This window comes from Brachyistius frenatus, unplaced genomic scaffold (genome assembly GCF_029030835.1).
Source record: "Brachyistius frenatus isolate BFR_SWC_R1_liver_20210118 unplaced genomic scaffold, ASM2903083v1 Contig_37, whole genome shotgun sequence".
In the NCBI taxonomy this organism is placed as follows: domain Eukaryota; kingdom Metazoa; phylum Chordata; class Actinopteri; family Embiotocidae; genus Brachyistius; species Brachyistius frenatus.
The window spans coordinates 1466843-1484742 of record NW_027210636.1 but is presented as its reverse complement, the minus strand read 5'-3'; the positions used below and the strand labels follow the sequence as shown (position 1 = coordinate 1484742).

General features: G+C 45.1%; 1 protein-coding gene and 1 long non-coding RNA gene across 2 annotated transcripts in view; one reads left to right on the top strand and one right to left on the bottom strand.

Annotated features, from left to right (window-relative positions):
* Nucleotides 1-17900, bottom strand: part of zmat4a (zinc finger, matrin-type 4a) — a 104147-nt gene that overhangs the window by 17396 nt on the left and 68851 nt on the right. The window contains exons 5-6 of the mRNA XM_069701537.1: nt 14337-14558; nt 1115-1211 (exon numbers count right to left, since the gene is read on the bottom strand). Of these exons, the coding sequence (XP_069557638.1) occupies nt 1115-1211; nt 14337-14558 (319 nt within the window). The remainder of the gene's footprint in view (nt 1-1114; nt 1212-14336; nt 14559-17900) is intronic.
* LOC138622637 (uncharacterized) lies at nt 7268-12322 on the top strand. The gene is made up of 2 exons (XR_011311023.1): nt 7268-7553; nt 12160-12322. It is a non-coding gene; the product is annotated as an uncharacterized lncRNA (long non-coding RNA).

Here is a 17900-nt window from a genome sequence, read left to right as displayed (position 1 = left end):
CACGTTTCAAGTTTGAAGGACGTCTTTCTCCTTGAAATCACCGCTGGTGCTGCTGCTTACAGAGGTCGTATGTATATATACAACCGCACGCGGTCGACTGTATATTAAAAGTGGACGTAGCTTCCGGGTCCGGAAAACGACGCCGATGCGGAAATGTGTTGCAACCTGCAATACCACCAAGTGCCACTAGGGGTCGGCTCAAAAAAAAAAAAAAAAGTGTCCACGAATTGTTTTTGTGTTGCTAGCAAAAGTTGTTCCTTCTTATTTGAAAATAATCCGGTCATTAATTAGAAAATAAGCTTTTTGAATGGGAGTCCATTGGAGACAGAGTTTCTCTTGGAGTCAGCCCCCAGTGGCCCTCTGCGGTATTGCACTTTAAGGCACTGATGCTTTCAATTTTCAGACCCGGAGACTACGTCCAGTTTTATAAACAGTCTATGAGAAATACAGAATGACAAGTGCAAGTAGCTCTGGTGGAGAGTCGGTCTAAACAATGAGGTATTTTTGACTTGGCATGAGCTGCTTTTGAAATAAAACCAAAACAACAAGTTTCGCTGTTGTTTTCTGATTCTAAAAAAGTTATCCGGATTGTTTACGCAAAATTGTAGATTTGCTTAATGTAGATTTGTTTAAAGCGAAAAGCAAAAACTAGCTTTACATTTGAGCTCACTTCTAGACAGCGTTTACTAGAAAGTGAGTTTGCAGGCCGGCTGCCTGTTTGATGCGACTGTATGAATAAAGGCTTGTTGATTTCTCAGCTTGTCTCTTGCAGGCGACCGCGACCACCAGTTTCTACTGTTTCTTCTGTATAAACGCGGAAAAAAAAAGAGACTCAATTAGAGAATTCTCCCCCTAAAAATTGTAAAATGAAATGAAATGAGAGTGAAAAAAAAAACTCACTGGGCGCCGACAGCAAAAAATAAAAAGAGCCCATCCGAAACTGGTGTTACTGCAGTGCAGCTCACTACAATGCGCCTCATCATTTATGCATGCGCTGAGCAATGCACTTGTATCTGAAGTGGAAAGGCCTTTTCTAAAGAGGCAGGGGGACTTCAGGTTGGGGGGAAGGGGGTGTGGGAGTTATGGGGGGGCGGGCGTGTGGATCTCCACTCACTTGTTTTGGTGCTTTGAGCCCTGCAGATGCGCATGGTACTGCGCCACCGAGTTGAGCGTGACGCTGCAGACGTCGCAGGTGTAGCTTCGTTTCAGGCCTGCGAATCCAAACAGAGAGCACACACGTTAAAACGAGTAAAAAAAAACAAACAATAAAAATAAAATACATCTGGAATTCATACGCCGCCCGCTCTTCTTCCTCCCGTACAGGTGAGGGACATTTTCAAATCATCACACGGGGTAAAAGTGGTTTTCACTCTCCAGCGAGAAATCAAATCTGTCAAAGTTGGAAAAGCACCCCAATCTGCAGGAAACCGTTTCCTTCATGCAGATACGTTTCAGTCGAACAGCAGGTGAGCGTTCTCGTTTTCAGGATCGCTTTTAAAACGACGGAGGCTGCTGGTGATGAAGTGGAAAAAAAAAAATCAATTAGAGCTGCGCATCCAGTGAAATGTCATAGATTTCATGTCCCGGGGGGGGGGGGGGGGGGGGGGGGTTGTGTCGGCTCGCGAAGAAAATGCCGTCGCACACTGTCGGAGGTGATCTCCGTTCATTCGGGGCGACGAACATCCGATAACGACGCAAAGAAAGATGAATGAAACCGCCGCGCTGGTCGGCCGCCTGCCTCCGGGAGAATCAATCAAAAGGCGGCAAAAGTATTTACGTTCGTCGCAAATACGGTGTCCGCGTATATCTAAAGCATACCTGATAACGACGCGTGAAAAACGAAAATAAAAACCAGCTCTGTAAACAGGATCCGTACAGAATACCCGAGACCTTTGGGGTGTCTGATATATTTGCCGCCAACCAAATTGAATAAAGTCGGCGAAATGTTTTAAAAGTCACACATGGCAGCGACCTCGGTGCGGCGGGCGGCTTGTATTAAGTCGGCGCCCTGTTGCTGCAAATTGGCAGCGCCCCGTGTAATCGCAGTCATGTCGTACTAATCTCATTGCGTTATGAAAAATGGCCGTCTTGATTGCCTCGCCCTCACAATCGAGTTAACTCCCTCCATAAATATGCCTCGGAGCCAAAAGGCCAAGAAGAAAATAAATGTCACCCGGCGCTCATTGAATCACATTTCCATATCCTCCTCAATCAAATTTACGCCCGTGAATGATCGCTTGCTAAAACCGGTGAAGGTGGAGTCGCCGAAAAAACTTGGAAAGCGTGCACCTTCCTTTTTCTTTTCCTTCGGGGGTGGGTGGGTGGGGGGAGGGGGGGGGGTTCGTGGCAGGCGACGGTGAAAATCGGCAGTTTGCTAACGACTTCCTCCTCAGATGTTGATGTCAGCTGTTTCCCCTTCAAACCATTTTGATGGAGGGCAATATTCCCCTCAGACAGAGCGGCAAAATCTCTCACTTTCACCCCCCACCCCCCACCCCTCCCACCTCCCTCCACCCCTCCTTCCCCCCTACCCGCACCCGCCGATAAGCTGTACAATAACCACTCTGTCAGTCAGGGCCGCCACCGAGACCCGAGATTTCAATTCCGCCCGGCCGTCCCCAGACGCAGCCATAAGCTGACATTAAAGTTCTGCGGGCGGGCGGCGAGGGGCCCGGCTCGGCAGCGGCCCCCTTTCTTTTGACAGCCTGCTTCTCAAACGGGTGAAAGATTATACGGCGGCTCCCGTATCCATCACTGCCAGCCACCTGTGGCTCTTTCCTCGCGCCGCTGCGCCGCATGAGCGATGGAGCACCGGGAGCCTTCGGGGGGTCTCCGTGGCAACCCCCTCCCTCCCTCCTCCGCCCACCATCACCCTTTCGCTTCTGAGACTCGCTCGTTTCGGTTAACTCGTCCCTCAGCTGAGAAAAAGAGAAGCAGCTCGGCGGAGGATGCAGAAGGAAGAAAAATGTGCAGTGAAGTCTCATTTATTTGAGTTAAGTTGGAACTTTGTTACAGTGAGAAAAAAAAAAAAAAACAAAAAACAACCAGTGACCGGTTGTGGAGACGATGCATGAGGAGAGGGGATGCTGTCTGATGTCTCCTGTCTTCATTTGATCTCATGGAAACGCAGAGGTAAACCCTTCGAAAGAAGGTAGCCGGTGGGTGAACTACTGAAAAGTCCAAAAAGAAAGATGCCAGAGGAATTCCAGGAGGTATCGTGAGAAATCTGCATGTGACAGCTGCTCAACCGAGTTCAAACCTCAGGCCGTACTCACAAAAACATCTCCAAGCCAAAAGCGGCTCGGAGGGCAAACTGAGGAGAAACTTCTAAAGTCAGAGATGTGTCAATCATTACGTTAGGACTTCAGAAGTTTTGCTCTCAAAGTAATTGATGGAGCAATTCAGTTGTAAAAGAAGTTAGCCGTCTGAGAGAAGTCAGATCTGCTCACAATCCGTCAGCCAATAATTCAAAAACATACTGATTCTTTTAAAGCGTATTTGTCAAACATTCGCTGCGGTATCACGGCAAGGCGTGAAATAGACACGCCTGTCCACTACAGCAAAAAAAAAAAAAAAAAAAAACACAAGGCAGCTACGCATGGGGCTGTGTAGGCGTGACAGTTACACGTTTTGCTGTAGTGGCCGTGCATGTCTATTTCACGTTTTCTTTTAGTCGTCAAACTTACGTAAATGTCACGTGACAAAGGGAACATGTGACTATCGTCTCGAGACGAAGGACATTTTCCCACAGTATTAGGAGGTTGGAGGGGGTGACTTTGGTGGCACAACTCATTGACTGGCAGTCGGGACGAAACAAATCCAGGCGGGGACAAAGCGATTTATCGGAAAGGTAAACCTACCGCAGCCTTTCCGATAAATCGCTGCACGCCAAAGGCCACGCAAAACTTTTAGCTCTTGCGCCTAGACAACGACAAGCGTAGCTATTTCACGGTTTGCAGGGCATGGGCGTGTCTATTTCACGCTGATACCGCGTTGGAAAACAAGATGTCATCCATAATAGAACACAACCCCGTCTCTTCTCTCAGCAGGAGTTTTCTCAGGTCTTTGCTAAAAGCAGCCTTTCTGAATAAGTCTACGCTTTTCGCTCCATTTAGGAGGAATCCTACATCCACAGATCGGACCTGACGTCGACAAAAAAACCTGAGCAGGAATTTAAAAAGGCAACCGATAGTACGTTGCGGAGGTTAAGGCCTATTTCTGAGTGGCCTCCAACTCCTCCTCCTCGTCGCCGAAGCCATGAGCCGCACAGAAAGCATCAAATTTAGAACGATGACACAGATCCGACAACCGAAGGGAAGAAAACTCTGCAGCATTTTGGCGAGAGAAAGAAAATCCTCCTCCTTGGGGAGCGGCTAAAACAACAGCCACAGTCTGCTTTTATATTTGTTTGCCTGCCAGTTTCTTTGGGCATTTAAGTATTTCAAACCAAGGCTGAGGTACACTTTAATTTGCTTTTACATTTTTTTTTTTTTTTTGTACAGACTCAGGTTTTTACAGAGTATATTTTTGTACAGAGAGAGAAACATTTATGGTACATAAAAGGCCGTTTTACTTTTAAATGCAGAACGTTTGCTGCTTACAAGCAGTGTTGGAAAGTTAACAACCCCCCCCCCCAATCCAATCTCACAGAGGGGGGTGGAGGGGGGAGGAAGTCAATAAAACACGGTAACCGCTCGCTTCACCTGTACGTCCACTCACCAATGAGCCATAGATTAGGAGGTTTCTTAATGGGTGCTGAGTTGAGTTATTTAATTTGCTGCGCAGTAAATCTCCTGTTGTCTCGCGGCTAATTGAGACCTACTGCCTGAGTCGGGTCGGGAGGCAAGCACGGTGGCGGTATGACCGATCAGCCGTGCGCTCCCCTCCGTGTGGACTGTTTATGAGCACGGCGGGGAGGAACAAAAAAAAAAAAAAAAAAAGGTGGCGCTGGTCCGGGGGTTCATGCTGAATTAACCAGCAGCCATCTGCCCCGCTGCGAGTTCAGCTCATCGCCTCCTCCAGAACAGCAGCCGGGGCCAAAAGAGTGTACGCTAAAATCAGAAAATTTCCCCGACGACGGTGGGGTGTATTTATCGCGGGACGCTTTCGTGAAATGGACTTCCAGAACGAAATCATCACTCGAGAGGTGTTTTCATTCCCCCCCCTCCCCTTGAAGCAATAAAACAAAGGTGCGTTCGCCGCATCACGGACGAGATTGGTCTCCGAAATTGGACACAAGTTAAAAAAATGTGCAGCATAGTCAGGAATGTGATATCTGCGCCGGTACCAATCTGGTGTTTTAAATTGGACCCGTCAGAGGACGGGCTCTGCTCTCCGTCTCCTCGTGAAGACGACCTTGATCAGCTCGTTGTAATTTTTGTCCCGACTCTGAGTCGACCATTAAGTCAGCGATAGATCTCTTTTAGGGGGTCGGTAGGGGGAGGGGGGAGGGGGAGGTGGATATAAAGACACAGCCGAGAGCGACAGATCGAGAACTGCGAGGGAAGAGCTAAAAAAATAATAATAATAATAAACAAAAATAAAAAAAAGTGAGAAAGATGGAGACGACGTGCTAAATCGCATCTGCCAAGGAATGCATCTCCGATTAAGGGTCCGCGGTGGAGCCTGGAAAAAAAAAAAAAAACGCAATTTATCTGTCGGGGTGTTCGACAGGCTCGACTGCAAGTCTAAATTTAATGGTTCGGAACGAGCGCTGGCAAAAAGTAAAAGGGGCGCCGTGTTGTGTTTTTAGCGGTTAACACGAGGAATCATGAAACACTGACTTGACCGGAATACAAGACAGAAAGAAGGAGCGGGTGGATGCTTGATCTACGAGAACAATGACAGCGTTCAGACGGAGTGCTGCGACTTGTTCTTCAAGAGGCCGTCACAGGAATGTTAAACACTTCTTCCTCTTTAACCGCACTGTGTTGAACTCCACTGCCTTTTTGATGCCCAAGCCTGAAAATCTTACTATTTTTTTTTAAAAAAAAGAAGAAGAAATTGGGGAAATATATGTCTATACCAAGACCAGAAATACTGGTACTACGAAGTGGGATTTGCGGTTAGCGAAGTTACCTGTAACTTCAGGTTAAACTCACAACGAATTAAAAATCTGTGTTACGATGCTGGTTCACTTCTAACTTCTGAAATAGCCACGTTTTGGCCTGTCTGGGCGTGTATATTTCACGCTTTGCGGTAGTGGACTGGCATGTCAATTTAACGCTTTTCTGTAGTGGACCGGCGTGTCTATTTCACGCTTTACTCTAGTGGACCGGTGTTTCTATTTCATGCTTTGCTGTAGTGGACTGCCGTGTCTATTTCACGCTTTGTTCCACGCGTGTATATTTCACATTTTGCTGTAGTGGACTGGCATGTCTATTTAACGCTTTTCTGTAGTGAACCGGCGTGTCTATTTCACGCCTTGCTGGAGTGGACCGGCGTGTCTATTTCACGCTTTGCTGTGATACTGGGTAGTATTATCGCCTTAAATGGTTATTTTCCTTAGTGCAGAAAATCTCAGTCCTCCCGGCCTGACTGCCGGTGTTTGAGAGAATAAAGCTTTTTAATTTGTTTAGCTTTGACCTGCAGATCATTTTGAGTGTGTTACTGAACTGAACCATCCCTCGTTACTGAAGGAATTTAAAAACATGTATTATCGCCTACATTCACTGTGAAATTTGACACCATAGCTGTTAACTTTCCCACATCTCCCACAACATGTGTGCTTCGAAAGAACAATACGTCACGGACCAGAACCAGAACACGCAGTGGGACTGTTTCAGATGAGTCACAATCACAGCAACACAAACTCGTATCTCCTCATCGGGGCGTCATAATATTAACTTTCGGACGAAGACTCGTACGAACTGACGTGTGAAACGTCAGCGTAATTAATCAACTATTCAATGCGCTCGTCTTTCTTGCGTGTGCTTTGTGAGGACGGTCGTATTGGTTTCCAGTTTAAGTGTTCGGGTCCTTTCAGATTGAAGAGGCCGCTTTAACTCACTGCCAATCACTTGTATTATTTGTAAAAAAAAAAAAAAAAAGAAAAAGCAAGGTAGCGAGGTGGGGGACGGATATGGGAACGGGGTTTTCAAAGTTTTCCAATCAGACTTCACAACGGCTTCATTTCACAGCCAATGAGACTGGCAGGAGATGACATCATTAGTTAGGCCAGAAATATTAGATTTTGTCTGTTGTGCATGCAGGTGCAATGATAACATATTTTTGCTTTGCGTTTCTTATTTAGTTGTAAAGAACCTGATTGAGGTTTTTGCACGTGGTTTTTGTTGTTGTTTTTTTCGGTTAAATTGCTCTCGACATGAATCTATCCCGCCTCGCTCCCGGTGAAGAGATTTCTGCCCGCACTCGAGAGAAAGAGAGAGGAGCCGCCTTCGCCACGAGGAGCACTCTGAGAATATGCGCTCCCCGGCTCTGAAATGATCCGTCGGGTCCGACGAGAGACGCGGAGGCATAATGTGCTGCTCTCTCGACAGCCGAGGTAATGGATGGGAGTGAAAACGCCAGCTGCAGCGCAGCACGCAGTTCAAGTGAGTTTATGTTTTTCTTTTTCCCGTGCCGTGATTCATTTTTTACACGTTGGTGACTACACGGGCTGGAAAGAAAAAAAAAGTACTAATGATGTAATTCATCCGAAGGGAAGAGCTGAGCTTTGAGAAATGGGAGCAATTTTCTTTTATCAAGAGCTGCGACTTTTATTAGGCCCTTAAAAAAATGTTTTCTTTTTAGCCATGCTAGCGGCGTGGATGTAATGACGGTCACCACCAATGTCAAGACAGAAATATATCAGCAAGTTTGTGGAATTTCTGTAGATATTCAAGGCCGAGAGGCTAAATAGTCATGACTTTAGTGGTCCTGCAGCTCTATCGCCACCATCTGGTCAAAGTTGTCTTACATATGGCGCAATATATCTCAACACCTACTTGAAGAATTTGTATTGAATTTTGAATATTCCCGCTGTCGTATTCTGTTGTCTTCTATTGTAACCATTAGGTTGATATTTTTGCTTCTTGGATATCTGAACATCCGTTAGCTGGATTATTATGAAATTTTGTTCTCGTAAGGGGCATTTTTAACCAAAGCAGAAACCGCTCTGGTTCACAAACCAAAAATGGAATAGTTTTATGAATTGTAAACAACCAAAATAGATGTTGGGAACATGTAAAACCTGAAGATTTTCCATGGCCTACAAAAAAAAAAGAAAAAGACATCTATTGTTATGGTTATCCATTGGTTACAGATTGGTCGAAATGTGAGTGCTGTTTTCAAGGCGGCGACCTTTTACTTCTTTTCAGGTTCTTCTTCTACTCATTAATGAGGGATGAAACGCTGCCTCAACTTCCTGAAATCAGTCCCGAAAGTCAGAACCATCCAGAAAAGTATTTTCACACCAAGACCACATCTCTTGGCTGGACCACATTTTAATTCTTTGGTCCGAGGGACTTTTCACAGTCGGTATTTCCAGTTAAAAAGTCTGGAGTTCCTAATACCACTGCATGCCGACCACAAATACAGAAAAGCAGTTTTATATTTAGTAGTAGTTGTATGGTCCAGTATAACCCAGCTGTCAACATTTATCTGAAACAAAAGCTGAAAACAAACACGGTAAAACAAAGTCCCAGGAGGTCACAGACGAATAAAGCATTAAAAAATAAAAAGTGAGTCCGATTGCTCCGTCACAGCAAAAACACTTCGCTGCTGTTAGCTTCTTTCTTGCCGCGGTCGATTTGAACGTAACGACTTTTTGAAGCTCTGCCAATTAAACTGGCTCGTGGCTGTAACACAGACGGCAGCGTTCAATGCTTCATCTTTAAAAGGCCGAGCTCTTCCGTCAGACCCTATACGTCCCTCTCCTCCAATCAGCCGCCTTTCCCCCCATCGTCTCCGTCTCACTCGCATTTCGCTGCACCCGTCAAAATTTGTAAAGAAGCTAAAAAGTCACGCTGAGGATTTTTTTTTTTTTTCCCTTTAAGTTACAGTGAACAAACTCAATAACGCAGCCCGGAAAACAGTATTTAAAATGACTAATCCCAAAGGGAATATAGAGTAACCACTTCAATTTGTTTTCCTCTTGTCTACTTTGCATTATTAAATATATAATATCAGCCCTACTCTGGCATGAAATAAGATGATTAGTGGCTCCTATCTTATGTCCGCCGGTGTCGGAAATCCCATCAGGTAAAGCACACAAGCAGGAATGATAAATAAAACCTCGGCGTGTAAGCATACGAAGCGCAGCGTTCACAGCCGGAGACTAAACGACATCTAAAGGAGGTCAAATTCATGACGTTTGTTGGTGTTTATGGTGTCAATCTAATGCAAAGTGTTGCTGAGCCCAAGCGCAGAAATCACGTGACCGATGTCGAAGAAATCGGCAGGACAACACAACATAAACAAGCAGCTGGCAGCCACTCTGGCGGTTCAATGGACCGCTGGCTGACGGTCAACTGAACCCGTCTTCTCTTTACATCGTCCGGCTGTCAATCACTCCACTCAAACTCTGCCAGCTCTGAAGCAGGACAGGCTCATGTTTCATTTAGCAGCTGCATGGAAGCCGAACGGAGGAAGAAAAAGAAAAAAAAACAAAAAACAACAAAAAACGGTCTACAGCATGTCGGATATTTCAGCCGCTTATAGCTCGGTCCATCATATTCCTGCGCTATAAAGAGAATCCAGCAGCAATCATCTCTTCGTATTGCTCCCCTTTTTAGATAATTGCAGTAACCGACGGCAGCGCGCGTCCTTTGCTATCCAGCCTTTAACTGCACGAAAGCCTTTCAAGCCTGCAGAGCATAAATGTTTGATACTCAAAAGGTGGAATCAAAACCGGCTCGGACGCAGCTGCTTTTAAAAAAATATATATATATATATATCCAAGGTATGAAGAAAGCTGTGAAATGATCAGAGAACACAAATAACTATAATAACAAATAACTCAAATTTCAGACTTGTATTTTGATTTGTTTGATATTTTTTTTTAGGGGGATGTGCAGAGTCCCTTTAAAACTCAGGCATTTTTTTTCATGCAAATGTTAATAAAGTTCACTCAGAAGACTTTCTTACATCATGTGGGCGTGTCCGATAAAAAAAACAATCAAATCCAGCCCCTGGTCCCAATCAGCCAATCATGTCACACCTGTCAAACTTGAAATCTGTTCTTCTTCTTCCAAGTCGGGCACTTTCACATTATTAACATTCTCACTGATGTGCACTTGGCAGTAAATTCCTCATCTGATCACATACAAGTCTCTCCTGATTGGTCGGCACCGTAACAAAGAGGAGCTCCCATGTGTGCTGCTATTGGTCCTTTGGACATCATTCATTCGTCCATTTGTTAATTTATGAAATTAAAACACTGCTGATGTGTAGATTAGCAGTACTTTATGTCATATATCCACAGTGTTTGTCGGTTGTTGCCCGACCGTCATTAATATCCGGATCAATACCGATAACCATCCCTTCTTATGTACAGTATCTAGTTCCTCAGAACTGGTATCTGGACCTGATTGGTCCATTCTGCTGCAGTCCTCATGTGGCCTCATGTTAACTCACATTAAAATGCTAATGAGTTCCAAGCATGTTGGGAAAAGAGTAAATGCAGATCTCCAGAGCTGAAGTATTTCAATAAGAGATGATAATAATAATTTTTTTTAAAAAGTAGGGAAACTACTGATTTTAACAGATTTAGTGGAAAAATTCAAGCTATTTCTTATTTCAATGTTATGAAACGTTAAATTTGAGGGGAGAAAAAAAAGGCTCATCATCATCATCATCATGTCTTTATAAATCCGCTGCGGCGATTAACCGCGGAGAAGCGTTCACTGCGCATTAGTGGACTTAATGGAGTATCCACCGCAAATTCATTTTCCAACTCATTTACATTTGTGCAAACATTACAGTCCCGGTTGTTTACAGGAAGCCAAACCAACGCTAGTAGCTCTGAGGAGGAGAATGAGAATATGATACGAGAGAGAGAGAGAGAGAGAGAGAGAGAGAGAGAGAGAGAGAAAAAAAAAAAAGATCGAAAGGATAATCGGAGCTCTGGAAAAAAAAAAACGGGAACGTTTGAGCGCAGGCCGCATCAATGTTTTGCATCGTGTTCGGTAAATCCCTGCAGACCTGTCCGTCGATACGGCTTTAAAACATTTACAGACCTCCTCTTGGTGGGCAGCCCAGTCTGCCCCCCCCCCCCCTCAAAGGGTCCCGAAACACGCGTGATAAAAGCGTGTTTTCATAGAGCTGCACGGATCTAACAAACAACAGCAACACCACCTCCTCCTCCCTTCTACGGGAAGCTGCTGAATATTTCATCCAATCTTCAGAGTGCACAAGTTTTTATTTTATTTTTTTTTTGGGGGGGGGGGCAGGTCAGGGAGAGGTGACGGCGTGAAGAGATGAAAAGAAAGAAACGCAGAGAAGCGCTGTTGGTAGAAGGTGTGAAGGCAAGCAGCAGCAGCAGCAGCATCATCATCCTCCTCCTCCCTTCTGTCCCCCGTCTCCGTCCCGCCACCAACCCCTTCCTCCCCGCTCGCCCGCGGTGCCACTCTCCTCTCCACAGGCTCACGCGCTGCTGCTTTTTTTTTTTTTTTTGCCTGATAAGATGATTTGCCACTTCATTACTAATTGATAATCGCCAGAGAGAAACGCTCATTAGTCCAAGTGCTGAACAGTGCAGCTATGGCGTGCTGACATTTTCAGCCGTACACCGTAATGACTGTGTTGATGTTGGCAAATTTGTCTCCTCTTAACGCAATGCAAAAAAAAAAAAAAAAAGAAGAAAAAAAAAAAACAGGCTTTTGTGTGAAAGAGATGAAGACAAACTCAGAACGATCTTCATCCACATCTCTAACGACGCTATTATTGAGATCAACGCTCGTAATTACGAACTTAAAAGTCTTCAACTTCTTTATGTTTGTAAAACTTTCATTTGAACTTAATTCATTGCAGCACTTTATCCAAGTTAACGCTGCTCAGTGTTTCAGATGTTGATGTAAACAGAAATTCCCTTCACTCAAAAAACTTCAGTGTGCAGCATTTAGGAGGAATCTATTAGCAGAAATGGAAAATAATATTCATAATTACGTTTTCATTAATGTTTAACCACGAGAAATTAAGAATTATTGTGTTTTTTTACAGAGGTGTCGGGAGGAAATCCGAGCATCGACAGCACGAGAAAAAAACATGCAAACTGCTGTCCCACCACCATATTCCAGTATAATTACCACATATTTCATCAAATATTCATTTTGTAATATGGAATCAATCTTAATATTGCATTAAAGCTTCCTGTTTCTGTTGACACGACTTTTCACTCTTCTTCCCTGTTAGGAAGACGTCTCCGGTGTCGGCAGGGGAATTTAGTTGTGTCTAAATCACGACACACAGTAAACGTATTATTATCAGAGCGTATCTTTTATCCCCGTTTTGTGTCGGGCAGCTGCGTGACGGTCCAGACGGGGCGGTAAACAGCGCGCTGACCTGCCGCTGGGCAGGTCGCTGTTTTATGACACGCATATGTTGGTTAGAAGGGCAGAAAACGAGCACTGGCCTGCCCATAGGTCAAAAATCTAAAATAATATTTTCAAGTAGAAGCACCCTGCAGTCAGTCAAAATGTGAAACTGAGAAGAAACTGGGTCCTACAACCGGACAATGACTGAAAACACTAAGCCCCGCCCACCTATTCCAGAAGCCCGACTCCACCCGGGGCACGTCAAACCAGAAACACCTGCAAATATAGCTCATTTGTGAGGCCTAATATCAAACTAATTATGGATATATTTTCAGATGAACCAGCAGAAAACTGATCTTCAGGAGAATTTAGCCGATGACAATATAATAACTTGTAGAAAACATTTTCGGACTTTGTATTTCGTGACAGAAGTTGATGCTTTTTTGAATGGAAGTCTGAGAGTCAGAGGTTTTTTTTGGCCTTCAGTGGTATTGCACTTTAAGGCACTTTTACACTTCAATACCATTTTTACATACAATCCAGGTATGCAGGTATATGTGCACTTATCTAAAATGTCTAAAATACAGCATTATATATCTGGGCGGGGCCTAAGTTTGATGGGGCGTGGCCTAAGTTTGTTGAACTGCACCAAAATGTGCAAGAAGTGCTTTATAAATAAAGTTTGATTTAATTTTGAATTGAGAAGTTAGAAAGGGATTTAAAATGTCCAGTGAGTTCTGTTCAAAGATTATAATTTCTTTTGTTAATTATAATTGCAAAAAAAGAAGAAATAAACGCTACTGCAAACTGTCACATCGAGCACTGAGTATGTACAGCCATGAGTCAAATGTGCCGTTCTTGAAATAGACGTCCTGTGCTCGAAGCGGAACTGACTGTGACCACTCAATTTGCCCTCAACCAACCACAGCGCACCTGCAAGGCACGACGGACCAATCGGCGGTCGGGGACTCGCTCCTCCCACTCGATGGCGGTAACGCACCGCCGCCCTTTACGGCACCTCTGGGCTCCCTCTGCTCCGCTGGCAGCCGGCCCTCCACCAGCTGGAATAATATTGTGTAATTGCTATTGACATATTGCGACCGGGAGACGATCAGCAGGCACGTCCTCGGCTGCGTCTCCACGGAATTAACAGCTTGTGACACGCTGGCGGACTCCACGAGGAGCCGAGCCGACAGCTGCAGTCGAGAGCGCTGCGCTCAGTTCAACAGGAGAGGATTTCCAAAATGTAACGCAGCTCCCTGTCGCCAATCAATATTTCACACCTCGCATTATTAGCAACAGTGTTTGACAGAAACACAAAAAAAGGTACGACCAGAATTACCAACTTAAAAATCCTTTCCCCAACCGGGTTGGTATGCATGTTTAGATTTAGCAATAATGCAGCTTTAATATTCATGAAAATAAAGCTTATTTTTCATTTTAAATTGTTTGTATGCGCCTTAAAAATTCGGCTTTATTTGCACGCAAGTTTGCATTGTGTAAATTTTTTTCATTTCCTGTTTTGGAATTTCCTCTCAGTTGCATGTTTTTGCGAAGCGGCAAACAGTATTGACGTCAGCCGTTCCGAAGCCTCGAGTTTGGCCGGAGCCATCTTGTTAGCTCGGAGCGGTTTGGGGCAGGAAGTGACAGTATTTGGACGAGCTGGAGGGGCGGGGGGGGGGGGGGTAACCACACTGGTGCTCTAGGACTCTTCAATTGCTTTAGGTTTTGAGCCTTGACGATCATTCCTGTTATATAGGTCACCTTGCTGTCCATTGTCGTAGATTAAACTGTGGAATTGAAGCCCCGGACTCATTGCTATCATTGCCTTCGGTGCCTCCCTCTACGTTTTCTCTTGCGTACCTTTCATCTCTCCCATGTCCAGGGTCTTTCCCAGCTGCTCCAGCAGGTCTGCTCTGGCGGCGTTCTTCTTGTGCTTTTTGCCATCGTAGTGTTGCTGAGCCATGCCGGGGTTGTTGAACCAGGCGTTGCATAGCTGGCAGTAGCGGTCGGAGTCGCGGCGCTGTCGCGGCGAGGTCATGGGGGACGTTTCTGGGGAGCTCTTTACAGGACTGGGGGACGCCTCTGAAGGAAGAACAACACACAGCACACAGTGAGACAGAATTATTTTTAAATGGACCACCAGAAAACTAAGGAGAAGTAACTTTAGCTGGAAAAACCTTGATTAATTGTGGACATTTCTTTTGGCCTCATTTTTTCAGACTTGGCAGCTAAGTCCACTTTTATATAATACAGTCTGTAATAAATTAGCTTTAAAGTAAAATAGCTGTAAGGTCTGCTGATTTAAAGTGACTGATGTTAACCACATTTTCATACAAGATACAGACAATTTTTCATACATACAACAATGCGGACTGATAACTGCACGTCAACATCGCCTGAAAACACAAGTTGGCTTTTTAGAGTGTAGATTTGTAGCTGGTGGAGCAGAGAGCAACGTTCTGGGCCTTAATGAGCAGAGATCATCGGCGATGTAACGGCGACCGCGGCCTCGCCGGAGCGCAGCCTCTGAATAACAAGCTGTTATCTCCATTAAACGCCTGAAGAGGAAAACCTAAATTCTTCTTGGCAAACGGATTGAAGAGCCTGCTCGTCTCGGGGCTGCCCACTTGTGCCTTCACGCATGGACGACGGCATTAACCCCGGACGAGCCCCCGCGTTGCACTGAGCGCTTCCCCCAACACAAAACGGCACTATCAACTTAATCAGTTTTAACACTCCGGCGCTCCGAGTCAACACTCGGTGTCGTCCCGTTTACACCAGTCAACGTTTCAAAATGTAATCGCCAGGGAAAAAAATATCGGAGAGGATGTCTGGAACCTTAATTGTCAGCACTTTGCTCCCTTGTTTAGGGTTCCTCAGTGAGTCAGAGCCGAGCTGCAGGCAGAGCACCGTTTACATTTGCATTATATTTTACATTCAGCACTGGGCTGATGCTATTATGTAGGATTTCAAATCTGGGGCTTCTGCGGTTATAGGATGACCTCTCCGTCTAATAGGCCAATGTAAACTGTCAGAATGAATTTAATCCCCGTGGTTGCCTTTTGCGAGCAGGTCAGAGGTCGGCAGCATTAACAGCAGCCTTCCCCACCCCCAGGGAGGTGTTAGCAGTTTGAATGCCTTGCTCAAAGGAAATTAAAAAAGGGAAGGGCGTTGCTCCCAGCATGCAACTGTATTCCAAGGACAACTCTAGAGCCAGTCTGCCCGAGAAGCTTCGGATTAAAGGACCGAGTCGGTTCTCAGTTGGTGAAAAAGCATCCAAAATATAAAGAAGAGCGTCCATCAAAGCTGTTTAGACGCCTCCTGGCGTATATGAGACATAACCTGAAAGAGGAGCGCAACAACAACAGTCAGGCAATTACCTGGCAGAGCAGATACGGCGAAGACAGAATGAAAGAAATGAGAGGGAAGCTCAAAGGAGGTGAAATATTTCCATTTTGTGGAAATAACAGAAGTTAGAGGAGGTAATTGTTGCTCTTGATACAGTTATAAGCTCCACGCTGCATACAAAGTCATATAATGATTATTATTATTAGTGGTTGTTGATTTCACAAATCACCTTAGTTTAGCATAATACCGTAAGTGCAAGCGCATCTGGGGGGGGGCATCTGGCCAGGCTTCATACTAACGCTCGCTAATTAACACATTAGTGGAAATGTAGGAATGACGGTTGATGAGTGCAGCAGCTGGTTGCAAAGAAAGTTTTAATACATTCAAGCCCCGTAGAACAATGCAGCATTTACATCATTGTTTGCGAGAGGATTACAAATGTCCCGACTGTATATTTTGCATCGTGTTATTATCTTTGTGGAGGTGACAACGTTGATTTTGAGTTGTGGTTTGTTTCCTAACTTCTAACCATGTGTTTTTGAGACAAGTTTCATTTTCCGATATATCAAACTCCTCAAAGCATCCAGTAGGTTTCAATTTCAACCACTACAGGAAAACGTGTAACTTTCACGCCTTGGCAGCCCAAAGCGTGGCCATCTCACATTTTGCTGCAGTGGACGCGGGCGTGTCAATTTCACGCTTTGCCATGATGCCGGGTTGCTCATTTGGAGGAGTTGGTGTCTCCTCTGAAAAAGCAGAATAAACATGCCATATCGTGCGTTAGTCTAAAACTGACCACTCGATACACCAGCAAATGCTGCAACTTTTCCCGGCATTGTTCTCTATTACTTTCGTCTTGTCGCAAATCTTCGATCTGAACTGGACTCAACACTCCCACTCGTCCTCTGTTAGTTTGCTGTGCTGACTTTAACGTGGCGATTATTCAAATGCTCAATTTTGGGACACCAGTAACGGTATCTGTGCCACTTACAGCACCGATCCAAAAAAAGGCACTGCTTACCCAGCTGTGGCTTCACAAAACCACATTACGGGCAATTTAACTCGATTTAAACATCAAATGAAATTAAAGAGATAAATGACGAAAACCAAAACCCAGCGCTGAAAGCTGCTAAAATGCTCTCTACAGCTTGAGGAGGGAACACAGCAGATAAATAATAATGTGTGTGTTTCTCCCTACACAGTGATTTAATCAGTGATTTGTATGGTGATATTGATCAGTGCAGCCTTAAACCAGGGAGGCGTGGCCTGTACGGGTGGCGCGCGGAAAGAAGAAATACCGCCTGTGATGTCAAAGTCCCGCAGCTTTGTATGTTTATCATCCACACTGACTCCCAGGCTACTACAGTAGGCTCCTCTTAGGGTTATGTTGAGCATCTGTTCATGCAGGTTATTGCATTATCAGAGGATTTATCTGTTGCAAAATGCAGAGAAGAAGAAGAAAGAAGAGAGATTCTGGCGAATCATTTTCCACGTACACACTCAGGAATTAACCGGGCGACGATTACAAGGCAAAGATCATTTATCAACATCGGGCGCGACCTCTACATACAGCACCCTCCTCCAAGCGGGAATGTAATCACCTCTGATTTAATATTCCTTACCGCCACTTTATGACTGCGCGTTACCGGCCATTTGTCTCCCGCGGCCCGCCGGTTTAACCCAAAGTCTTTACGTCGAGTCCCGCGGACTCCTCGTTTATAACGGGCCGCGTTATTGCAAGGAACGAGGCTCTCCGGCGTCATAGATAACCCAGCGGGCACATAAAAGGAAAATCTAACTCCCTCTCCTCCCATTTAGCGCATCATTAGAGCCATACTGCTTAACACCCCGCCTCCCTCCTTCCCCACCTCCCTTCTGTGCTTTGATTGAGGGTTCAGCTCAGTCCACGGAGGCGGGGGCTCATACACCACCACCACCACAACCACCAAGAGGCAGATGGTGTCGGCACCATGTGGCACCTGCTGCGTAAAAGGACACTTCAAACACCCGCTGAAAAAAGAAAAACCGGCCCCCTCGGTCTCTCTCCATATAACAGGTTTAAAAAAATAAATAAAT